The sequence below is a fragment of the Topomyia yanbarensis genome, unplaced genomic scaffold (assembly GCF_030247195.1).
Source record: "Topomyia yanbarensis strain Yona2022 unplaced genomic scaffold, ASM3024719v1 HiC_scaffold_7, whole genome shotgun sequence".
In the NCBI taxonomy this organism is placed as follows: Eukaryota; Metazoa; Arthropoda; class Insecta; order Diptera; family Culicidae; genus Topomyia; species Topomyia yanbarensis.
This window is the reverse complement of record NW_026683935.1, coordinates 321,301-342,038: the sequence shown is the minus strand read 5'-3', so window position 1 is coordinate 342,038 and position 20,738 is coordinate 321,301. Positions and strand designations below refer to the sequence as shown.

The 20,738-nt window shown below is 37.0% G+C and overlaps 1 protein-coding gene across 1 annotated transcript; it reads right to left on the bottom strand.

Moving 5' to 3' along the window:
• Positions 1-924: 924 nt before the first annotated feature.
• Positions 925-10,209, bottom strand: LOC131696085 (coiled-coil domain-containing protein 149-like). The gene is made up of 5 exons (XM_058984618.1): positions 9,800-10,209; positions 9,042-9,737; positions 8,890-8,971; positions 1,749-1,893; positions 925-1,682 (listed from the first exon to the last, which is right to left on the bottom strand). The coding sequence occupies exons 1-5, from the start codon at positions 9,932-9,934 to the stop codon at positions 1,151-1,153; spliced, it is 1,590 nt and encodes a 529-aa protein (XP_058840601.1). The 5' UTR covers positions 9,935-10,209; the 3' UTR covers positions 925-1,150.
• Between the last annotated feature and the right edge of the window lie 10,529 nt (positions 10,210-20,738).

Here is a 20,738-nt window from a genome sequence, read left to right as displayed (position 1 = left end):
GGATTTAAACACATATTTTCTAAAACATTATACAACCAAATGTAATACAATAGATTTGTTTTTCAAACATCATAAACAACGGAATATTTCATTTTCTTTTTATATTGTGATAACTTTTTGTGTATAGATTATGAGATATGGCCAGTGAATTAAATATCCCCAAGGATAATGTGTCCTCACTTTCCCCCATAGATTTGTAAATAATGGACGTAGATTTATTTATAAATGCCAGAAACTGACCACCGGTCATTTTACAATGGTAACCACAAGTAACTAGGCAATGACATACCTCAAGGTCTAGTTCGCGTTCAACTTGACTTTGATCGTTCTCGCTCGCGCGTGATCGGGAAATGTGAGAAAATCGTGGCAGGGCTACTCCCGTGAATTACATTTCAGTTTTATAAAGATGTCCATATAGTATGTTTATTACAAATTTCATATATGGTCGGTGTTAAGTCAGACCGGACCAAGTCGCAAAACATCAGAAAATGAGTTAATGATAGCACTGGATAAAGAATTTCTTCATCTACATTCCACTTTTAACAGATTTAAAATATGAAACAATAAACAAGAACTATGGTAAAAATTATATTCCAATTATTGGCATCGACTAACGGTAGCAATTAACAGATAACACAATGAGACAACGGACGAATCCGAGAATAGTATGTATGCCCACTTAGTTTGAGATTAATGACCGGCTATTTCGAGAGAGTACCGAATAAAACGCAATATTTAAACAAATACAAAGACATTTAGGCTGCCGCTACGTGTTGGTTCTAACAAACCATAAATCAGTTCAAACAGTGTCCTGAGCTGCCATTGCCAGAATCATGAGCTATTTAAAATTTGACGAAAGATTATATTTGGAAAATGAGTCAGCTACAATTTGATTTTAGTATTTTTTTTTTATTAAAACATTATTACAACACAAAGCTTCATTGATCGTAGGTATATTTGTTCGGAAGGTTGGGTAATATTTTGTCCAAAATTAATTCCTACAATAGTACAAAAGACTGGAGACACTAACCGAACATGTAAACTAGCACACCTTTCCGCTTGATAAGAGGCGCTAAAAACCTTCGAACCTCTGCATATATGGATTCGCGCTACTCAAGACAATGAAAGTGCTAACTAGTTACTTCCGGTTTTAATTAGCAGAACTGGCGTCGTCTGTCCAACTCTTGGATAAATGTCGTACAAGCTCGGCAATTTCGGGTGTTAGCTCGGGAAGTTCGGAGCCTCCCAACGACAGCTTTCGGTCTGCGTGGATGTAGGGATCCAGCTGTATGCCATCGGTTTCTTCTGCGTTGGATGTGAAATCGGAAGACGATCCATTGGAAAAGTCCCGGTCACCCAGTTCCGAACAACTTGGCAGACTTTTATTCGATTCAGACGAAAGCAGCTCGGTAGGTAAGCCTTGAGATGTATTAGAGCTAGTGGCCTCCCTGTCATAAGCTCTCAGTCCACTGGCTTCGCGTCCACCACCACTGTAGCTACATTCGGATCGACTCGAAGCCTTGAGTTGTTTTATGTCATCGACGAGATCTTGGTCCACGGTTGCGGAAGTGTATCCGTTAAGCAAAATTTGCGACGGTGACAGGCAGGATAGTGTGGTTCCATTTGAACCCGAAAGGGCGTGTATTCGCTGTTCTAGTTCGGCAATTTTTGCCGCTAACAGTCTGTAATAAAATAAGATGAAATTGGAGCAGGATATCGAGCGTTGAAAATGGAATGTGGGAACATACTTGTTGGTCTTCTTCTGGTGCGACAAGGCTAGACTTTTGTCGTTCACGTTATCCAGCAGGGCCAGACAAAGGGATTTCATCTCCGATATGGTGGCTGCTTTTAGCGGGAGTTCCTCTACAGTACCACGTTCCAGGAGGGCTTTCACTGTAGGCAGTAAACAAAGATAGAATTTATTACTGGACGATAATAAAAAAATAATATAAAAATAAAAAAAGTACTACTTCTGAAATGTTTAAATACTATATTCCATGGACACGAAACAAGCACCAGAAAAAGAAAGTGGTGGGAATGTCAGAGACACAACAAAAATTTTCAGAATTTCAATAGCAAAGAGATACAACTTGCGTCATAGAAATTTTGAAAACTCGGGCACTAACCCGACTAAAAAGTTTCGGAACGCAAAGTTGTTGATATTTTATTTTCTACTTCAATTATAATGAATAATATGTACCGTATGTATAGTGACGTTGCGATATTTTCGATATCATCACTGATAAAATAAATTCGTAAATATAACGAAATCGAGCATGCAATGCACGAATTCATTCGTCGTTTTCTGCAACGAAGTATTTTCGTGCATTGTAAATAGTAAATTTCGTTCATTTCATGAACAAGAATAGCCGCTTGCTGAACGAAAGCTTTCGTAAATTTTACACATTTAATGTACACTGCACGAATGATATCGTTGATAACGACATTATTTTCGTGAATTAAACGAAATGTTTTGTTTATTTGAATAAACGTTTCTGTATATTACGAACGATTTCAATGCTCACATGAATTTATTTCGTTCATCTTAGAAAACTTTGCGTATTTATTATCCTGGTGTTATATTCAGTCGATCTTTTGGGATCGATGTTTGACAACATCGAATTTTTTTTATTTAAAAAAATCGATGCGGCCAAATCAATTTTATTGTGGAATGAAAAAATGGCCGGTTGATGAACGAAAGTTTTCGTAAATTTTACTTACTTAGTTTACATTGCACGAATGTAATCGTTGATAACGACATTATTTTTCGTGAATGAAACGAAATATTTCGTTTATTTTAATAAACATTTATGTATTTTACGAACGATTTCGTTTGTCGTCGCACGAATTCTTTTCGATCATCTTAGAAAAGTTTTCGTATTTATTATCGTCTTATTTTTTCATTCGATCTTTTGGGATCGATGTTTGACAACACCGACTTTTTTTTAATAAGAAAATAGATCCGGCAAAATCGATTTTATTGTGGTATGTAGAAATGGCCGCTTGATGAACGAAAGTTTCCGTAAATTTTACTTATTTAGTGTACATTGCACGAATGTCGTCGTTGAAAACGACATTATTTTTCGTGAATGAAACGAAATGTTTTGTTTATTTTAATAAATGTTTGTGTATATTACGAACAATATCGTTGGTCGCACGAATTCATTTCGTTCATCTAAGAGAATTTTTCGTATTTAATACATATTATTTTGACATTGCTCCTGCAGAGAAAAACTCAAACTTATTCATGCAAAACTAACGAGCAGTTCGCGATGGTTCAACTGAATCCGTACTGGATTCTGGATCAAATGGAAGCGAAAGAGGTTCATGAAATCTTCCTGAATCCGGCGGACACGGATACGGCTACTAAATAGTCAGACCGAGACCGTCGTGATGAACAACAATTATCTGACGTATAGCGACAATGACCCCATATTCTACCTATATTGAAGCTCCTTTGACGTTGACGGTTTGACGAATGGTGCTCGTAAATATTATAAAGACTTTCGTATATACCAGTGAACAATTCGTTTGCCTAATGAAGCCATTTCGTAATAAGCCAACGAAAGTCGTTTCGTGGTTGCCACGAAAAACTCGTAATAAAAAATAAAAGTGTTTCAATAGAACTATGAACGATTCATTATATGTACGAAAAATCCGTATATTTTATTAAAATTTTCTGTGCGAAACTAATTCCTAGCGATTTACGAATATATTCTATCAGGCAGTACGGAATCGATTCTTCTGTTTCCGATACTCGATTTTTTGGTATCAATACCACAAGCGCGCGATACTTTACCGACATCGATACAATGTTCATGACATCGAAAACAATCGAAGCAACCAATAGGTTGAAGAATTTAATTCAAAGTTCTGAACGATTTTGGAATGATTTCCGAGTGAAATGCAATCACCGATTCAGACTCAACCGTTTCGGAATCGGTTGTTGCATTTGAATTGGTGAAAAGTTTGTAACATGCTCAAAATCTTCGCGCACTGGACCAAAGGGTCGTGGAAACAGACAATCCCGTCCTTCAGTAGATCCACGCATGCCAAGTTCAAATCGATAACTACACCATCGATCTCAACTTTGTGTGCCGGCATGTAAACGCGTTAGTTCTTCATGAAAGTTTTGTCGCCAGTAATGTAATTTGTTTGCTTTAGATAAAATTTTACAATCCTGAGTTTATCTAGGCAAACTTCCGAGATATCTGGCACAGCTGAATATTTCTGCGTCTTACGGATTATTAGAATACTTTGAGGACTATCTTTGATTCGAAAGAAGATCGGATGCGATCGAACCCAGTTCATTATGTTATGGATCTTTGGGGACGAATCTTGTTCGACATCCATTTTAGGTTCATTTGGGTCAATTGATTAGTACACTTAACATATAGTAGAGTGGTCTTCCTGAAATTTTAAATCGGACACACCTCAAAAGTATTGGTACCACGAAAAAAGTCCCCATGCAAAATTTGAGCGCAATATAAAAACAATGTCATAATGCGTCGAGATCTGGTGTAATGTTGAAAAAATGTTTTTGTGGGACAAGGAATATTTTTGAATTGAGATGGGACTTGAGTTTGGAAATGCAGCTTTAATTTTTTTGTAGTCAAATGTTTTAGAAATCAATGAAATGTCTAAATCTGGTGTCAATTCGATAAGAAACAAGTTGTTTGATTTTTATTTGAAAATCTCAGTTTAAAAATCAAATGTAGCAGACTTTTGCCAAAATATTTTTTTTATGAAAAGACACAAGATCCGTTGTTTCATGCAGTTCTACGTTATTTGGCATAGAAAATAAATCAAAAGCAACCTTTCAAACCCCAGTATCAACTCAAATCCAGGATTTTCCAAGTTTTATAAAGGCTATCTTAAAACGGAATTCAGGGTGGCAGTAGATCTCGACGTATCATTACCTCATAAGCCATTTGGCATAACAAATTCGAATTAAATTTTTGAAAATTCTAAAGATGTGTTTTTTCACGGGTGAAAGTTTTTGCACTTTGGCCGTTTTGCGTAATCCCTTAATTGCGTTCGATTGAGCTTTTTTTTCTTGAGGTGCGTCCTGTTATTAAATTCGATGTTCACCCTTTTTCATACATGCCATTGGCACTCTACTATACAGCTATCTGAATAGATGCTCTCTCCGTCGCCTTCAAACCTAACGATTTCCTAAATATACAGTAAAAGATTTGTGGGTGGAATTTACATGACATGAACGACAGTCGAACATGAATTATGTAGGGAGTAGATGGGCCATTTTCATGTACACAAATTATTATTTGAATGACGAACTGAACAAGAATGCCAAAGTAAACACCAAGGGGGCGCAAAACTGAGACTCCGCCAGGGGCGCCAGAAGACCACGCCACGGTTTTGACTATATCATACGGTTTTTGGAAACTGGCTATTAGACAGATTTAAATTTATAAGGAGAAATTTATTTCAAGTTGACTCTTAGCTCCACCAAATTCTGATGTCTCGTTTTAGGATCTATAGTAATTGTGTACAACTTGGTAGCGATCGTTAACGTCTACGGTCTCTTCAAAATGTTTGTGGCAATGAGTATAGAAAACCAGATTGCGACTAAAAAAATTAGAAAAGCGCCACTTCAACGAGTTAATGAGGAAAGAATATTCTTAGAAATATATTAGTCAATGACGAATTTCGCGCTAAATCGTATTCAGAGTTGGCAGCACCCTCTCAGATTTTAATGAAACTTTCTGTACATCAAGACTTTGTCACAAAAGCCACTTTGCATACTTCAGGAATCAGAATATATTGGCTGAAATGGCAAACTTTTTTTACTATTTTTTTTCAAATGACTATAGACTAAAAATAACAAATCCTACAAAAAAATGTTGTAGGAGTGATTTTCACCAAATTTTTGAATAAAAATATTTCAAAAATTCTTCACTGACTCCAGAGCCACGAGTCCCAAAATGCTGAGGAGAATCTAGAGTCCAGAATCCAGAGTTCAGTGTCGAGAATGCAAAGTCCAGAGTGCATAGCGCAGCGATCAGAACCCAGAGTTCCGAAGCTCAGAGTTTAGAATACAGAGTTCAGAGTCCAGAGCGCAGAGTTCAGAGCCCAAAGTTCAGAGTTCAGATGCCAGTGCCCGGAGTCCAAAACCTAGAGTCCAGAGACCAGAAACCAGAGTCTAGAGTTATTATCCCAAAATTCTGAGCCCAGAGTCCTCAGCACATAATTCAGAGCCCAAAGTCCAGAGTCCCTAACCCAAAATAGTGAGACCATAGTTTAGAGTCCAGATTCCAGAGCTCAGAGTCCAGAATCCAGAGTTCAGATTCGATAATCCAGAATTTAGACTCCATAGCCCAGCGACCGGAACCCAGAGTCCCGAGAAGAGAACCCAGAGTCCGGAGTCCAGCATCCAGAGTCCCGAGTGCAGAGTGCATAGTCCAGAGTTTAGAGTCCAGAACCCACAGTTTAGAGTCCAAAGTCCAGAATCAAGACCCAGAACACATAGCTCAGAGACCACAATCTTCAGTCCAGAGTGACTGTTGACCACAGAATCTCGAGGCGAGAGCTCAGAATCCAGAGTTAAGAATGCAGAGTGCAGAGAACAGAGTCGGGAATCCTGGGTCCAGACTCAAGAGCCCAGAGTCCTCAACCCAAATTACTATAGCCCGACTCCAGAGCTCCGAGACCAGAATCCAGAGTCCGAAGAACTTAATCCAAAATACTGTAGCAAGAGTTCAGATTCTAGAGCACAGAGCCCAGAACCCAGAGGCCCAGCGTGAAGAGAGCAGCATCCAGAGTTCAAAGTCCAGAATCTAGAGCTCAGAGTCCAGAGACGAAAATTCAGAGTCCAGCGACCAGAGTCCTCAACCCAAAATACTGAGCCCAGTGTCCTGAGTTCAGAGCCCAGAGTCAAGAGCACAGAGCCCAGAGACCAGAATCCACAGTCCAGAGTCTCGCGGAGAGAGCCCACAGTCCATAATCCAGAGACCCGAGTGCAGAGCCTCAGATTCCAGAGTGAAGGATAACGACCCCAGATACCAGATACCATAGTTCAGAGTCCAGAGTACATAGTACAGAAATTCAAGGTTAACGACAAGAGTCCATTATTTAGCGATGAGAGTGAAGAGTACAGAATCTAAAGTTCAGTGTTAATAGTGAAGGATACTTTTTACATGTATCAAGCAACAAGGAGTTGGGAAATTGTATTCTGAGGTGATTATTACTTTCATTGGTTTAGTTTTCGATAAAAATACACTGAAAAAAAATCTGTTTGGACAAGAAAAAGTTTGTTTTTTTTTCAAATAACTTTTTTCCTTGACGGTAGGTAGGGAACATAATTATCTATCTTGAAACAAAATTTCATCCAAATCAAAGATGGTGTTTTTTGTAAATCGTGTTTAAATTTTTAAAATCGATTTTTTTCAGTGCAGGAGTTAATGAAGAATTTTTTCAATATTTTCATTCAAAAATTTCACTAATTTTGTGGAAATCATTCCCACAACATTTTTTGTAGGATTTGTCATTTTTAGACTATAGCAATTTGAAAAAAAAAGTTGGCAAAAAAAGTTTGACCCTCTTCAAAAGACAATCTTTTTTGGAGTAACAAAGTTTTGAAAGTGGCTTTTTGTGGAAAGTTCTCACGTACAGAAAGTTTTATTCAAATGTGATAAGGTGCTGCCAACCTTATCGAGTTGGAGCGCAATTTATCCAAATGGAATTTTGCTCAAATTCGATGGAAATAGTTATCCTACATTTTAAACTCTATATTGAAGTCGCGCCAATGTAAGCTTGACAGGGGAAGGTTCGTACACGAAATCATCGCTACTACATTTTGCACATTTCTTAGTAATTGTCTTAAAACTTAACAGTAGAGTTGGGCTACATATATAAATGACGCAGCTTTTTTGTGTGATTTTTAAAACCTCCCTCCCCCATCGTAGCATTTCGTCACAAACCCTGGTAATTACGTAGCTTGACAGTAACCCTCCTTCCTCCTTGACCACGAAAAATTTAAAAAAAAATTAAAAACGATGTTAGTTAGATGAAACGGGTAAGATTGTCGTGCCATCGGGTTAACTCCTATTCCCCTTTAAAAAGGTACGTAGCATGACATGACTTCGTACCCCCGTGTTGTCACACATCATCACAAAATACAAAACTCCTCCCTCCCCCCATATAATGCTACGTCATTTATGGATGGACCCTTAGGTGGAGTAAATATATATCAACCAGTCTAATCGCTATCCATGATCTGAGAATCACAAATAGCGGAGACTACATATTAAGAAGACTGTAAGATCTCTTTCCTTCCACCATACAAACGAGAAGCGACAGAGGTTACAGCGCCTCTATTGGAGGAAGGTATGAAGCTTAATGTAAAAGTGTGTATGTGCGGGTGTGTATAACTATGGGAAGTACCACCTTTACCCGCAATTGGCGTTGCTGTTACTGTCTCCAGATTCTGGACAGAGTTGCCAGTCTTCTTGATATGCAGTCTTCGCAAATAGTCAATATAAGTAATAATTCGAGTACAATAAAACTGTTGTTCTTTTCTACCGATTTCATTGAATAAGATTTCTGGAAGAAATTAAATACTGCAGTGCCAACAAACTGAACCAACTACATACCGGAAATATTTGTTATAATTCACACCTAGAAGAATGTGAATTTTTTACAGTTTTTCAATTCTGTGATTCTACCGAATCTTTACCGACTTTTTGTTTCCAGATTGCAAAATTGTAAACAATTTCCGGCATTTGGAATCTAGAATTTGCTAGCTGGATTATATAAAACGACCTTGAGTTTAACAGTTCGGCTCAACCCGTCCTCAAGAGGTAGAATTTTGAACACTTCGGGGGTTTGTTGTTAGTATAATTAGTGAGTAGTTACTAAATTAGCAATCACCTTGGCTGTGAGACATTATCGTTTCGTTGTTATTGCTGCCTAGTTTGATGATTCCCTTTCTACGCTTCGTGTCTAGCATGTTCTTTTGGGAAACAAATACAAATATGTTAATTTGTTAGTCACAGTCTGTCCCTGCTCATTCGGAATCTAACCTTGTACTTGGCAGCAGATTGCTTAGCTAGCTCCAGCTCATTTTCCAGATTGGCAATCTTCTCCTGCTGATACTTGTTCTCCAAGATCAGTCCATCAACGTCCAGAATGGTTGCCTGTGATTTATCACCTTTCAACACAACGCCCAGTTCGTGGTTCAGTCGGTGGGCTTTGCACTTGTAAGCATCCCGTTCCGTGACAAGGTCCTCCTTTTCGTCCAGCAACGAACGAAAATCGTACTGTAGTTGAGCGTTCTTTTTCTTCAGTTTTTCCATCTGACTGATTAGTTTAGATTTTTCAGCCTGCCACACTACCTTACCATTCATTTTCAGCTTCAATTCCTCCGTAGATCTAAGTATGTTACAGCTAACCTGCAGGTCAGAATTCTGTGTTCTGAGAGCCTTAATGTCACCCTCCAGTTCGAAAACGCGTTGCCTCAATGCTTCTACCTCGGTACTCAGGGACATATTCTTTTCCCGAGTTTGGTTAACGATCAGGCTAACGGCGGAACTGTGACCGAATGCTACTGCCCGCAGTTCGGGACTGTTTAAACTATTCTTCATTGCAGCGTACCGCATTTGAAGAGTCTCGGCCATTAGCTTGAACTGGTCCCGTTCGGAGCGGTACTTCTCCAGCTCGCTCCTCATAATCTGTAAGGCTTCGACCTTGCTTTGTAGCTTGCGATGAATGGCTGAATTCTGGAAGGTGTCAATTTTTTCAATTATCACAGTGTGAACATTAAATGTATTCCCGCAAATACCTCCAGATCGTACTTTTCCATATGTTCTTTGAAGTTAAACTCGCCCGTTCCTAGTGCCATCGTTGAGTGCTGGAGAATCTGTTTTTCAGAACGTTTCTCACTATCTGCAAAGTACTTCACCTCGTGTGATATCATTAGAACCGCTCGGTTTATTCAAACAAGGTGCTTCCTACTATGATACATATTTACACAAAATGTTTTGGACTCGAAATGCAGAATCAAAACATCGTTCAATATCTGCTTAGGTTTGCTGGTTAGAAAAGAAAATCGATTATTTTTTCCCTCGATGCTATTTCAGCAAAGGCACCGCTGATTGAATGGGGTTTGAATCGTACAACAGGGATAGCTATATGCTCCCTATGTTTTATGCTGCTGCTAGCGTGCATCACCATATAGCCATTTGTTGTGACATTTCGTAAACATGGCACAGCAGGCGGACATGTTTGACGTGGTGGTGTGAGTGAGAAGTTGGTTAGTTTATGTTTTCTTGCATTCATTCACATCATTGATCGATGTAAGCATAGATAACGCTCGGGATAAATTCGAAACATATACAACATTAATTCTTTGTACATTGAACGCACTCACTTTTTCGTTCCTTGTTCAATTTTTCGAACATGTATGCGGAAAATGTGAGAAAGCAAACGAAGATTACTGGTGCGATGAAGCTTCAGCTATTCGCTAACAGAGCGATTCTTTAGAGATTTCAATGCGCATGTGCCGATGTGTATTGTGGAAACGAACCTGTTAGAAGAGGCAGAAGCTTCTCGCCTGCAGCATTTCCATGGATACTGCTACAAAACATTTTATGTGATCATGCGATGCAACATGCAACAATTATTTGCCTTTGCATGATGATTGGAATATGCGGCTAGTTTGATGGAAAATTGCATATTTTTTTAAATGAAATTAAACAAGGTGAATTGTGTAATTATATCCTAGTAGCCAGCATTTTTCTACAATAGCGCATAGTTTTTGTTCTTCCCAAATAAACAGTTTTACTATGATAAAAGTAAAATAGAAAGGAGCCTATTTTGGCCTATTAGTTAGGATGCCGCATTATTTCATTAATGCGATTATATATGTTGAGTTCGGTAAAAAGATTGAGTTTTTTGTAAATCTTAAAGGATATGTTCTTTAGAAAGTTATTCCAAATTTGTATGGAGATTCAATCAGTAAAAGCAAAGTTATAGCGTTTTCAATTATGCTCCCTTACGGGGGCGAGACTTATTCTTGAAACTTTGAACACGATTTTCACTTTTTTTTCAAAAAACGTCGTCACGGTGACTAAGATTGCCGAAAAAGTTTTCAACTGATTTCAAATTTTCAAATTTTAAACTTTCAAATTGGAGTATGAAAAAACTTATTTTTTTCTTACATTACAAAGAGGCACCACTGTAGAACACGAAAAATTAGATATATTTAAATTGAAATCCTGCTAATTGAAATTTATAGTAATAATCGTGATCTATAAAAATATTATTTTCATGTAATTTCATCACAAAATGGCGGCATGGCAGCATTTTCCCGCCAGCGAGTTTTTTTGAAGAGGCCCGCGACTGAAAATCTATCTCCCGTAGTTTTATACATTGAGTTAGCCAATAAAGTGTTTCCGTTTCCTTAGAACGATTGCAAGCGAGGTACGCACGATTTTTTTTTCGTTATTTTGCTTTTTCACGAAATGACATACTTTCCAATAGAAAAATGCTGAAATGTCATAAAAATCGACACAAAATTACTCAATAAAAAGTTTTGGAATAAAAAAATAAAATCTCATGTACGTCGCTGGAGAAGCTACTTTTAAATATACTGTGAAAGTTTCAGAACGAAAAGTGGTTTCGAGAAACACGTGGATCATGTTTTCGACACACACAAGGGATACATACGAGGCGTTGCGGCAGAAATAAAAACATGAACATTTATATACCATTGTCGCCTTCTAGTTGTCGATATATCATTTTTAAGACACTATAGCACATTTGAGGCTATTTAATTTTTTTTCGATTTTTTAGAAATTCTACGATGTTTTAACCCCTTAATTGAACCATGATTGGTCTAAGTCGAACCTTTGATAGGGAAAACATGCAATATTTATCAGTCCTTTAGTTAGTTTGAAGTAGGTTAATATGTTTCGAATCCATAGCTCAACTCCATTTCAAGGACCATGCATAAAACACGTTATGCGAAAATAGCCCAAAATTTACTCCTTCCTCTACCCATGTCACTAATTGTCATCCCTCCCCTTCCCGTAATGTTTTCAACTACTAATTTTTCCGTTATGTGTAATTGAAACAATCGTCTAAAGGTAGCCAGGGCAAAAAGTGGTAAAAAATCGGTTTTACTGTGATTTACCGATGAAAACACTCGTGTATTATTAAGGGTGGTGGGGGATTTAGGGTTTCAGCGTGAAAAAAAAAACACTTTTTTGCGAATTGTTTTTAGAACTTTGCGTGAAGCGAATTGATAAAAACTTTTGTACATTATAGTGTATCATTTCAATAACATGCTGTAATTTTTCCATACAAAAATATCGACAATTCGCCCACCTCGCTTGAATTTTTTTGAAATTGGTGCTATGGGAAAAAAAATAAATATTATAACTTTTGAAGTGGCACTCAGAAAACTACATTTCATACCTCATTTTGAAGAAAATAACCTTAGTATTTGAATGAAGATGTTCCTCTAAAAATACGGGAAAGTGGGGTATTGGGTAAGTTTGTCCCCAAAATCCAATCATGCATATTTTGCTGTTTTTCTAAAGTGAAAGAATCTCAGAAATCGAACGAAACCTTTTTGACCTTTGTCCGAATACGAGAGGTTGGAGTTATAAGGCCTTTTGTTATTCATATTAAATTTTATCATTTTCTCGTGAATATACTAAGATAGTCTGGGGGTTGGTTCGGTTGTGGGTTATTCATTCCCTTCGCACACACACCTCTGCACGATAAAATTAATTTGCCAAAAGACAATCCACCTTTATATTATATATTTTTGTTTCAAGCAGGGGAAGATCCAGAATAAAACTTCCCAACGGGTCTGAAATATCGATTTCGAAATGAACACATTACGTAATACGCAATCACCGCATTCAATAGAAACCAGTAAAAATTTTGTTTGAACTGACTTTGACTTTGAAACTACTTTAAAATTGAAACTTATTTAAAATTTCTTAACAAATTGAAATTTGTTGGCGGGGTCCAGACCGCCCAGACCCTCCTCTTGGATCCGCCGCTGATTTCAAGCACACACTTAACATTTTGACAATAAAAAATATTGGTCTACCGTTTGGTACAGTTTCAGCGATGTAGGATTTCCTCTGATCTAAAAAAAATTAATGCGATAAGTTAAATTCGTTAGTCCAGTGATATAAAAGGTATCAATTTCATAAATCATTTAGGATCTGTAAAAGAATCTAAATACATAAATACATAAATAAACAGTTTATCCCCCTTGTCTGATAATATTACAACAGATTAAATGTAGCATGATATGTCTCCGCATCTACAAAGTGCCTGCCTGATCAAAAGAATTATAGCAAATTTTGACATTATCTTTTTTGAACACTCTCTGCAACGGTAAACTTGGATTTCTCGCTGATATAGTTCCTACCCATGGAGATAACTTTGACGTAGGTTTCGTCCTCCGTCACGGTGGAACACGATTTAATTAGCAAAAGTTTCGTGAGATGGGTTTTCTGAATACTATTTTTCTACGCATTCCAATTTATCGTCTTCTACACCTTGTAAGCGCGTATTCTAGAAGACCTAGCATTTTATAGCTCCATCAGGGATTGTCTAGTCGTGTTTGAATTCATTTTTGTAATTCGATAGAATTGTAACTTGTAAATTAATAAGAAACATTTACTTCAAAATCAATAAATCGTCGATGTACTATAGCCTTTATTGTAACAGATTCAATATTTTGAGGGTTTTTTGTGCTTATCGTTTGAGTTTCGGAAATGTTTTCACTTCAGATTTTTCAAAGTGATATTCAGGTTACAGTGACTATTTCAAGTCATCAGAATAAATATATTTATGCAAGAATTTTTAAGCCCCTGCCGAAGCAAAATCCTGACTACGGGTCTGTGCACTGAATGCACCGGTGTAGTTATTTGCTGTAATTTGGTACGTTGCACATTAGGCCTGGTTACTTTACATTGACAAAAAATTGTTGCGGAACATTCGCAATTTTCCAGGATCCCTACATGTATTGGTTGTGCATGTGTGGACTGGACAAGACTAGCTACACAATTGTTCCCGCAGTTTAATTTAATTAATTGCTTCAATAATTTTTACTGTTAAAATGCCTCACTGTATTAATACTAATAAAAAGTAGCTCTAGTTGACTAATCCACCTCCACAAAATTCAAATTTTATCTCTTTAATATCGAACTGTATACTGTATATGTAGCTTTAAGGGGAGGTTCTTTTTCTTTTGGACGAAAAAAGCGTAAGGCCTTGCGGTTTTGATGATTAAATACGTTTATTATTCCAGAATAAAATTAAGTTTTTTGTCATCCTTCTTTACTTCAACCGCGTTCAAAAATTATAAAGAAATAGTCGTAATACCGGTTTTAGGTAGGGTAAAGTGCCTACAATCAATCGATTGCGCATAAAACAACAACTTTGCTTCTCTCTCATTTATCAGCCGATTTTGTCAGCCCCCGATTTTATCTACCTCCGATTTCATCAGCTTTTAGAACCGATTTTATCGGCTTCATATGAAAATTGATAGTTAGTAGTTTGATGGGCTCTAGCAGACGAACCAAGTTGAATTCGAGTAAATCCTTTCTTGGGCATATATTTCTTATCTTAGAGATACGAAAAATGCAAAAATAAAAATATTATTTTTTTTTAATTTATGCGCTATCAGACCCCTTAAGGGGAACTTAAAGCAAATAATCAGAAAGGGTTGCGAGGCTATATCTTAGAACCAATGGAGAATATTTTAAGAGCTACACAATTGTTCCCGCAGTTTAATTTAATTAATTGCTTCAATAATTTTTACTGTTAAAATGCCTCACTGTATTAATACTAATAAAAAGTAGCTCTAGTTGACTAATCCACCACTCCACAAAATTCAAATTTTATCTCTTTAATATCGAACTGTATACTGTATATGTAGCTTTAAGGGGAGGTTCTTTTTCTTTTGGACGAAAAAAGCGTAAGGCCTTGCGGTTTTGATGATTAAATACGTTTATTATTCCAGAATAAAATTAAGTTTTTTGTCATCCTTCTTTACTTCAACCGCGTTCAAAAATTATAAAGAAATAGTCGTAATACCGGTTTTAGGTAGGGTAAAGTGCCTACAATCAATCGATTGCGCATAAAACAACAACTTTGCTTCTCTCTCATTTATCAGCCGATTTTGTCAGCCCCCGATTTTATCTACCTCCGATTTCATCAGCTTTTAGAACCGATTTTATCGGCTTCATATGAAAATTGATAGTTAGTAGTTTGATGGGCTCTAGCAGACGAACCAAGTTGAATTCGAGTAAATCCTTTCTTGGGCATATATTTCTTATCTTAGAGATACGAAAAATGCAAAAATAAAAATATTATTTTTTTTAATTTATGCGCTATCAGACCCCTTAAGGGGAACTTAAAGCAAATAATCAGAAAGGGTTGCGAGGCTATATCTTAGAACCAATGGAGAATATTTTAAGAGCTTCGATTTATTTAAAAGTCAGAAAAATATATGTCCCGATATTATCAATGTTTCTGTTTTATCAGCCTAAAATTCGCCAAGGGGCTGTTAAAAGCGGGTCTTTACGATACAACAAATGGCCTGATAACAGTGCTTGAGTTTGAGCGCAACGAAAATTGGAATCGAGTGCCCCCATTATTGCCTTTTGAGCCAATATATTGAACAAAGATGGTGATAATGGTAACCGGGCGACAATATGCTCCTTACCCTATAAGTCGCGCAGAATTCAGAAAACTGAATTAAAAATTATGATTTTTTAATTCAGTTTACTACAAGAAACTGCAGGCTCGTAATTTTTGGACCAATAATAATGAATAATAAACATATTTAACTATCAAAACCGGCAGTTCTTACGGTTCTCAATTATTCCACAAAAATATCAAACTTTGCCTTATTTTCGTCGAGAATAAAAAGATCCTCCCCTTAAGATAGCTGTAAAATTGTTCACCTAGGTTAGAAATATTTCAATATTTCAAACTATTCTCCTAGCGCGGAATGCAAAATTGATCGCTGACTTTACTGATAATATAGCAGAACATTTTTCAACTTCTGTTCTCCCCGAATATAGACTTATTATTTATTTACTGTTTGGCCGAATAATTGGGCAACAATTCAGTCAATATTGAATGTCAGTTTGAGCGGTTTTTGCGCTGGCTGCGTCGTTCAACCATATTTCTACAAAAAATGATGCTGATATGACAGTTATAGTTTACGGATTGTATTTCCGAATGATGCTCACATATTTGTTTTTATCAGAAATTGAGGCCATGTATGCTGACGACTTTTATTCCCAACAGCACGGCGCAACATGCTGCTCAGCTAGGAGGGGAAACACTGGGACATGAACAATGCGTTAACAATTTTCCTAGCATGTGAATTTCCACCAGAGAGATTTCAACTGACCGCTAAAATCGCGCCGTTTGGCATAATAGACTTGTTTATCTCTGTTCACAATAAAGAAAAGCTCTCGCCGCATGCATTCGAATATCTGTGTAATAATTAAAATATATTTTCTTACACAAACATTGCATTTCACTTCGAATTTTTAATAAAATATTTTGACGAAAGACAGTATCTAACAAGAAAATAAAGAAATAAAATTAAGTGCGAAAATTGTCGATGATGCTAAATTGACAATAACCTTGAAATCAATGGAATGTGGCGCTAAACTCATTGTTATCGGCGATACTCATAAATTCAGCGTTAAGGTTGCACAGAGAAAGCGCAAAATTCGCAAACGAAAAAATTAAAGGGTTGTGTACAGGACACGACCACGGTGACATTAAAAATATAGCTTTTTTATCTATCACACATATCGACACACGTTCTTGTTCACTCGCCTGTTTTCATATGTTACAATACCCATTAAAACATAATTTATTGAAGGTCTTTTAACGGTAATCTATTAATTAATCAAGTATCTCACTAGGTGATTGGCATTATTTGGCTGATCCATCTAGTAAAAATAGGCTGGTCTGTCCACAAAATATATTCAAAAGAAAAGTTCCATATTGAGAGCTGTGATGAGGAAACCCACGCCCGCCAACGGAAATATACAGATTCTCCATAAAATATGAAATTTCATTTTCCATTTAAATTTTCAATAATGTACTAATGAACTTAAGTAAACAATCTTAAGTGTAAGTATTTCTTGATCGATTAGTGGTGGAAAAATGAAATTATTTGATAAATTACATTGTTATGCAACGTTCGCACTACCAGTTAAAACGGGTTTTTATGCTATCTTGGTGACATTTTTCTTGTTGCTAATTATTAAAACGTGTTATAACTCTGTAGTGTAAACATTGTATTATTAAACCAATTCTGCAGCGTTTTATGTTATATAGGTGTTTTATGTGGTAATAGGACTGACATAATTATATCTTCAGTACAGCGGTTTGTTTCATAATTTAAAACAGATTTATTTTAAAATTTAAATTAGTATACCCAACCGTATTTGTTGTATACCTTAAAACGCAATTAGAACTGTGTTTTAAATACATAGGGTAGGACAGATATTCTGACTGGTTAAACTGGGAAAACAATTTTAAGTCCAGTAACGCTTAAGACATGGCTTGAATTTGAATCGAAAAAGAACACCCGCTTCAACTGCTGCTGGGACGGTAAGTTCTGTTTTAAAATTTTCCGTTGTGTGCAGTACGAAACAAAAGTGTTCGAAATTAGAAAACAAAAAGTTCTGCTGGGAATGTGATTGTTTCCGATGCAATTACACTCAGATTTTTCACGCAGGGGATACAGGCCGTGTAAATGAAAACCGCGTAAATTAAAAAAAAACGCGTTAATGAAAACCGCGTAAATTTCAAAATCCGCGTAAAAACCTGAGTGTACTCTCCTATGTAAAATACTACGCTGCTGAACAGTGCAATAACTACAGAAGCACGTTGTCAGATGCCTTACTGATAAAAAACATATAACCGAAATATGAAAACCAATTGGCTCTTTACCCTACGCAGCTACAAAGCGCCGTAAACATGGATTAACAAGTTACAACGCACACGCATGCATAAAAATAAATATATTTTTTTCAAACGCAACACTCTTATGTGGTTTTCGTTTGAGGCGAAACTGAGTCAGTTCCTAACCCCAACTGCTGTCAAAATGTATGAACTGACAGCGGTTGGGGTTAGAACCTGACTCAGTTTCAGGTTCAAGCGAAATCGCCATTAAGCAGCACACACCGTATTGAATTAAATCCAAACCACCCCACCCACCCACTTTGCAAATCATTCTGTGACACCGTGCTGGTACCCGAAAAATCCGCACACGGCCACCGCTTCCGAAAATGCATAGCGTCTACCGCTTATTGTAATGCCCAGACGCTGAAGCCATGTTCGACATAAGAACAAAAACTGATTCAAACGGGTACGCGTCACCGCTATTTATAAACTAACCGTATATGGTTTAGTCACTTAGGTGCGAGTGTGTGCAAATGCCAACGTTACCGAAAATCGATAGCGCTTATTGCATCGCCCGGAGACGACGTTGCTCGTGTGGGATAAGAGCAACAACTGATTTAAACGGACATGCGTTGCTTCTATTTATGACTTTTCGTGTTTCATTGAGCAACTAAGCTGCCCTCTTTTGACGGCTGTGTCTGAGAAATCTGCCTCACGAATGGTATTTTTCCCGTTTTTTGTGAACTTTTTAATCTTACCAATTTCCAAAAGTCTACTTTTATTGGGGAGATATTAAATTATTACCAATATTTAAGTTAGGTGTTTCTGAATCGGTTGGTGTATGAATTATTAAAATCCATCTAGTAATATCGGAGTTATAAGCGTGCAAACCTTACATAGTTTCGTTACATGGGAGATAGTTTAGATTTTAGAATGACACCTAGCCCCAGATAGTGGAGTAAGACATTTTTAATGTCAAAAGCAGTTTTTTTCCACACCGTATGTCAGATCTTCATAAAAATCAATCAGCGTATGTAGAATGTTGTTACAGTACTGCTGATTGATTTTTATGAAGATCTGACATACGGTGTGGAAAAAAACTGCTTTTTGACATTAAAAATGTCTTACTCCACTATCTGGGGCTAGGTGTCATTCTAAAATCTAAACTATCTCCCATGTAACGAAACTATGTAAGGTTTGCACGCTTATAACTCCGATATTACTAGATGGATTTTAATAATTCATACACCAACCGATTCAGAAACACCTAACTTAAATATTGGTAATAATTTAATATCTCCCCAATAAAAGTAGACTTTTGGAAATTGGTAAGATTAAAAAGTTCACAAAAAACGGGAAAAATACCATTCGTGAGGCAGATTTCTCAGACACAGCCGTCAAAAGAGGGCAGCTTAGTTGCTCAATGAAACACGAAAAGTCATAAATAGAAGCAACGCATGTCCGTTTAAATCAGTTGTTGCTCTTATCCCACACGAGCAACGTCGTCTCCGGGCGATGCAATAAGCGCTATCGATTTTCGGTAACGTTGGCATTTGCACACACTCGCACCTAAGTGACTAAACCATATACGGTTAGTTTATAAATAGCGGTGACGCGTACCCGTTTGAATCAGTTTTTGTTCTTATGTCGAACGGGTAAGATCATGGCTTCAGCGTCTGGGCATTACAATAAGCGGTAGACGCTATGCATTTTCGGAAGCGGTGGCCGTGTGCGGATTTTTCGGGTACCAGCACGGTGTCACAGAATGATTTGCAAAGTGGGTGGGTGGGGTGGTTTGGATTTAATTCAATACGGTGTGTGCTGCTTAATGGCGATTTCGCTTGAACCTGAAACTGAGTCAGGTTCTAACCCCAACCGCTGTCAGTTCATACATTTTGACAGCAGTTGGGGTTAGGAACTGACTCAGTTTCGCCTCAAACGAAAACCACATAAGAGTGTTGCGTTTGAAAAAAATATATTTATTTTTATGCATGCGTGTGCGTTGTAACTTGTTAATCCATGTTTACGGCGCTTTGTAGCTGCGTAGGGTAAAGAGCCAATTGGTTTTCATATTTCGGTTATATGTTTTTTATCAGTAAGGCATCTGACAACGTGCTTCTGTAGTTATTGCACTGTTCAGCAGCGTAGTATTTTACATAGGAGAGTACACTCAGGTTTTTACGCGGATTTTGAAATTTACGCGGTTTTCATTAACGCGTTTTTTTTTAATTTACGCGGTTTTCATTTACACGGCCTGTATCCCCTGCGTGAAAAATCTGAGTGTAATTGCATCGGAAACAATCACATTCCCAGCAGAACTTTTTGTTTTCTAATTTCGAACACTTTTGTTTCGTACTGCACACAACGGAAAATTTTAAAACAGAACTTACCGTCCCAGCAGCAGTTGAAGCGGGTGTTCTTTTTCGATTCAAATTCAAGCCATGTCTTAAGCGTTACTGGACTTAAAATTGTTTTCCCAGTTTAACCAGTCAGAATATCTGTCCTACCCTATGTATTTAAAACACAGTTCTAATTGCGTTTTAAGGTATACAACAAATACGGTTGGGTATACTAATTTAAATTTTAAAATAAATCTGTTTTAAATTATGAAACAAACCGCTGTACTGAAGATATAATTATGTCAGTCCTATTACCACATAAAACACCTATATAACATAAAACGCTGCAGAATTGGTTTAATAATACAATGTTTACACTACAGAGTTATAACACGTTTTAATAATTAGCAACAAGAAAAATGTCACCAAGATAGCATAAAAACCCGTTTTAACTGGTAGTGCGAACGTTGCATAACA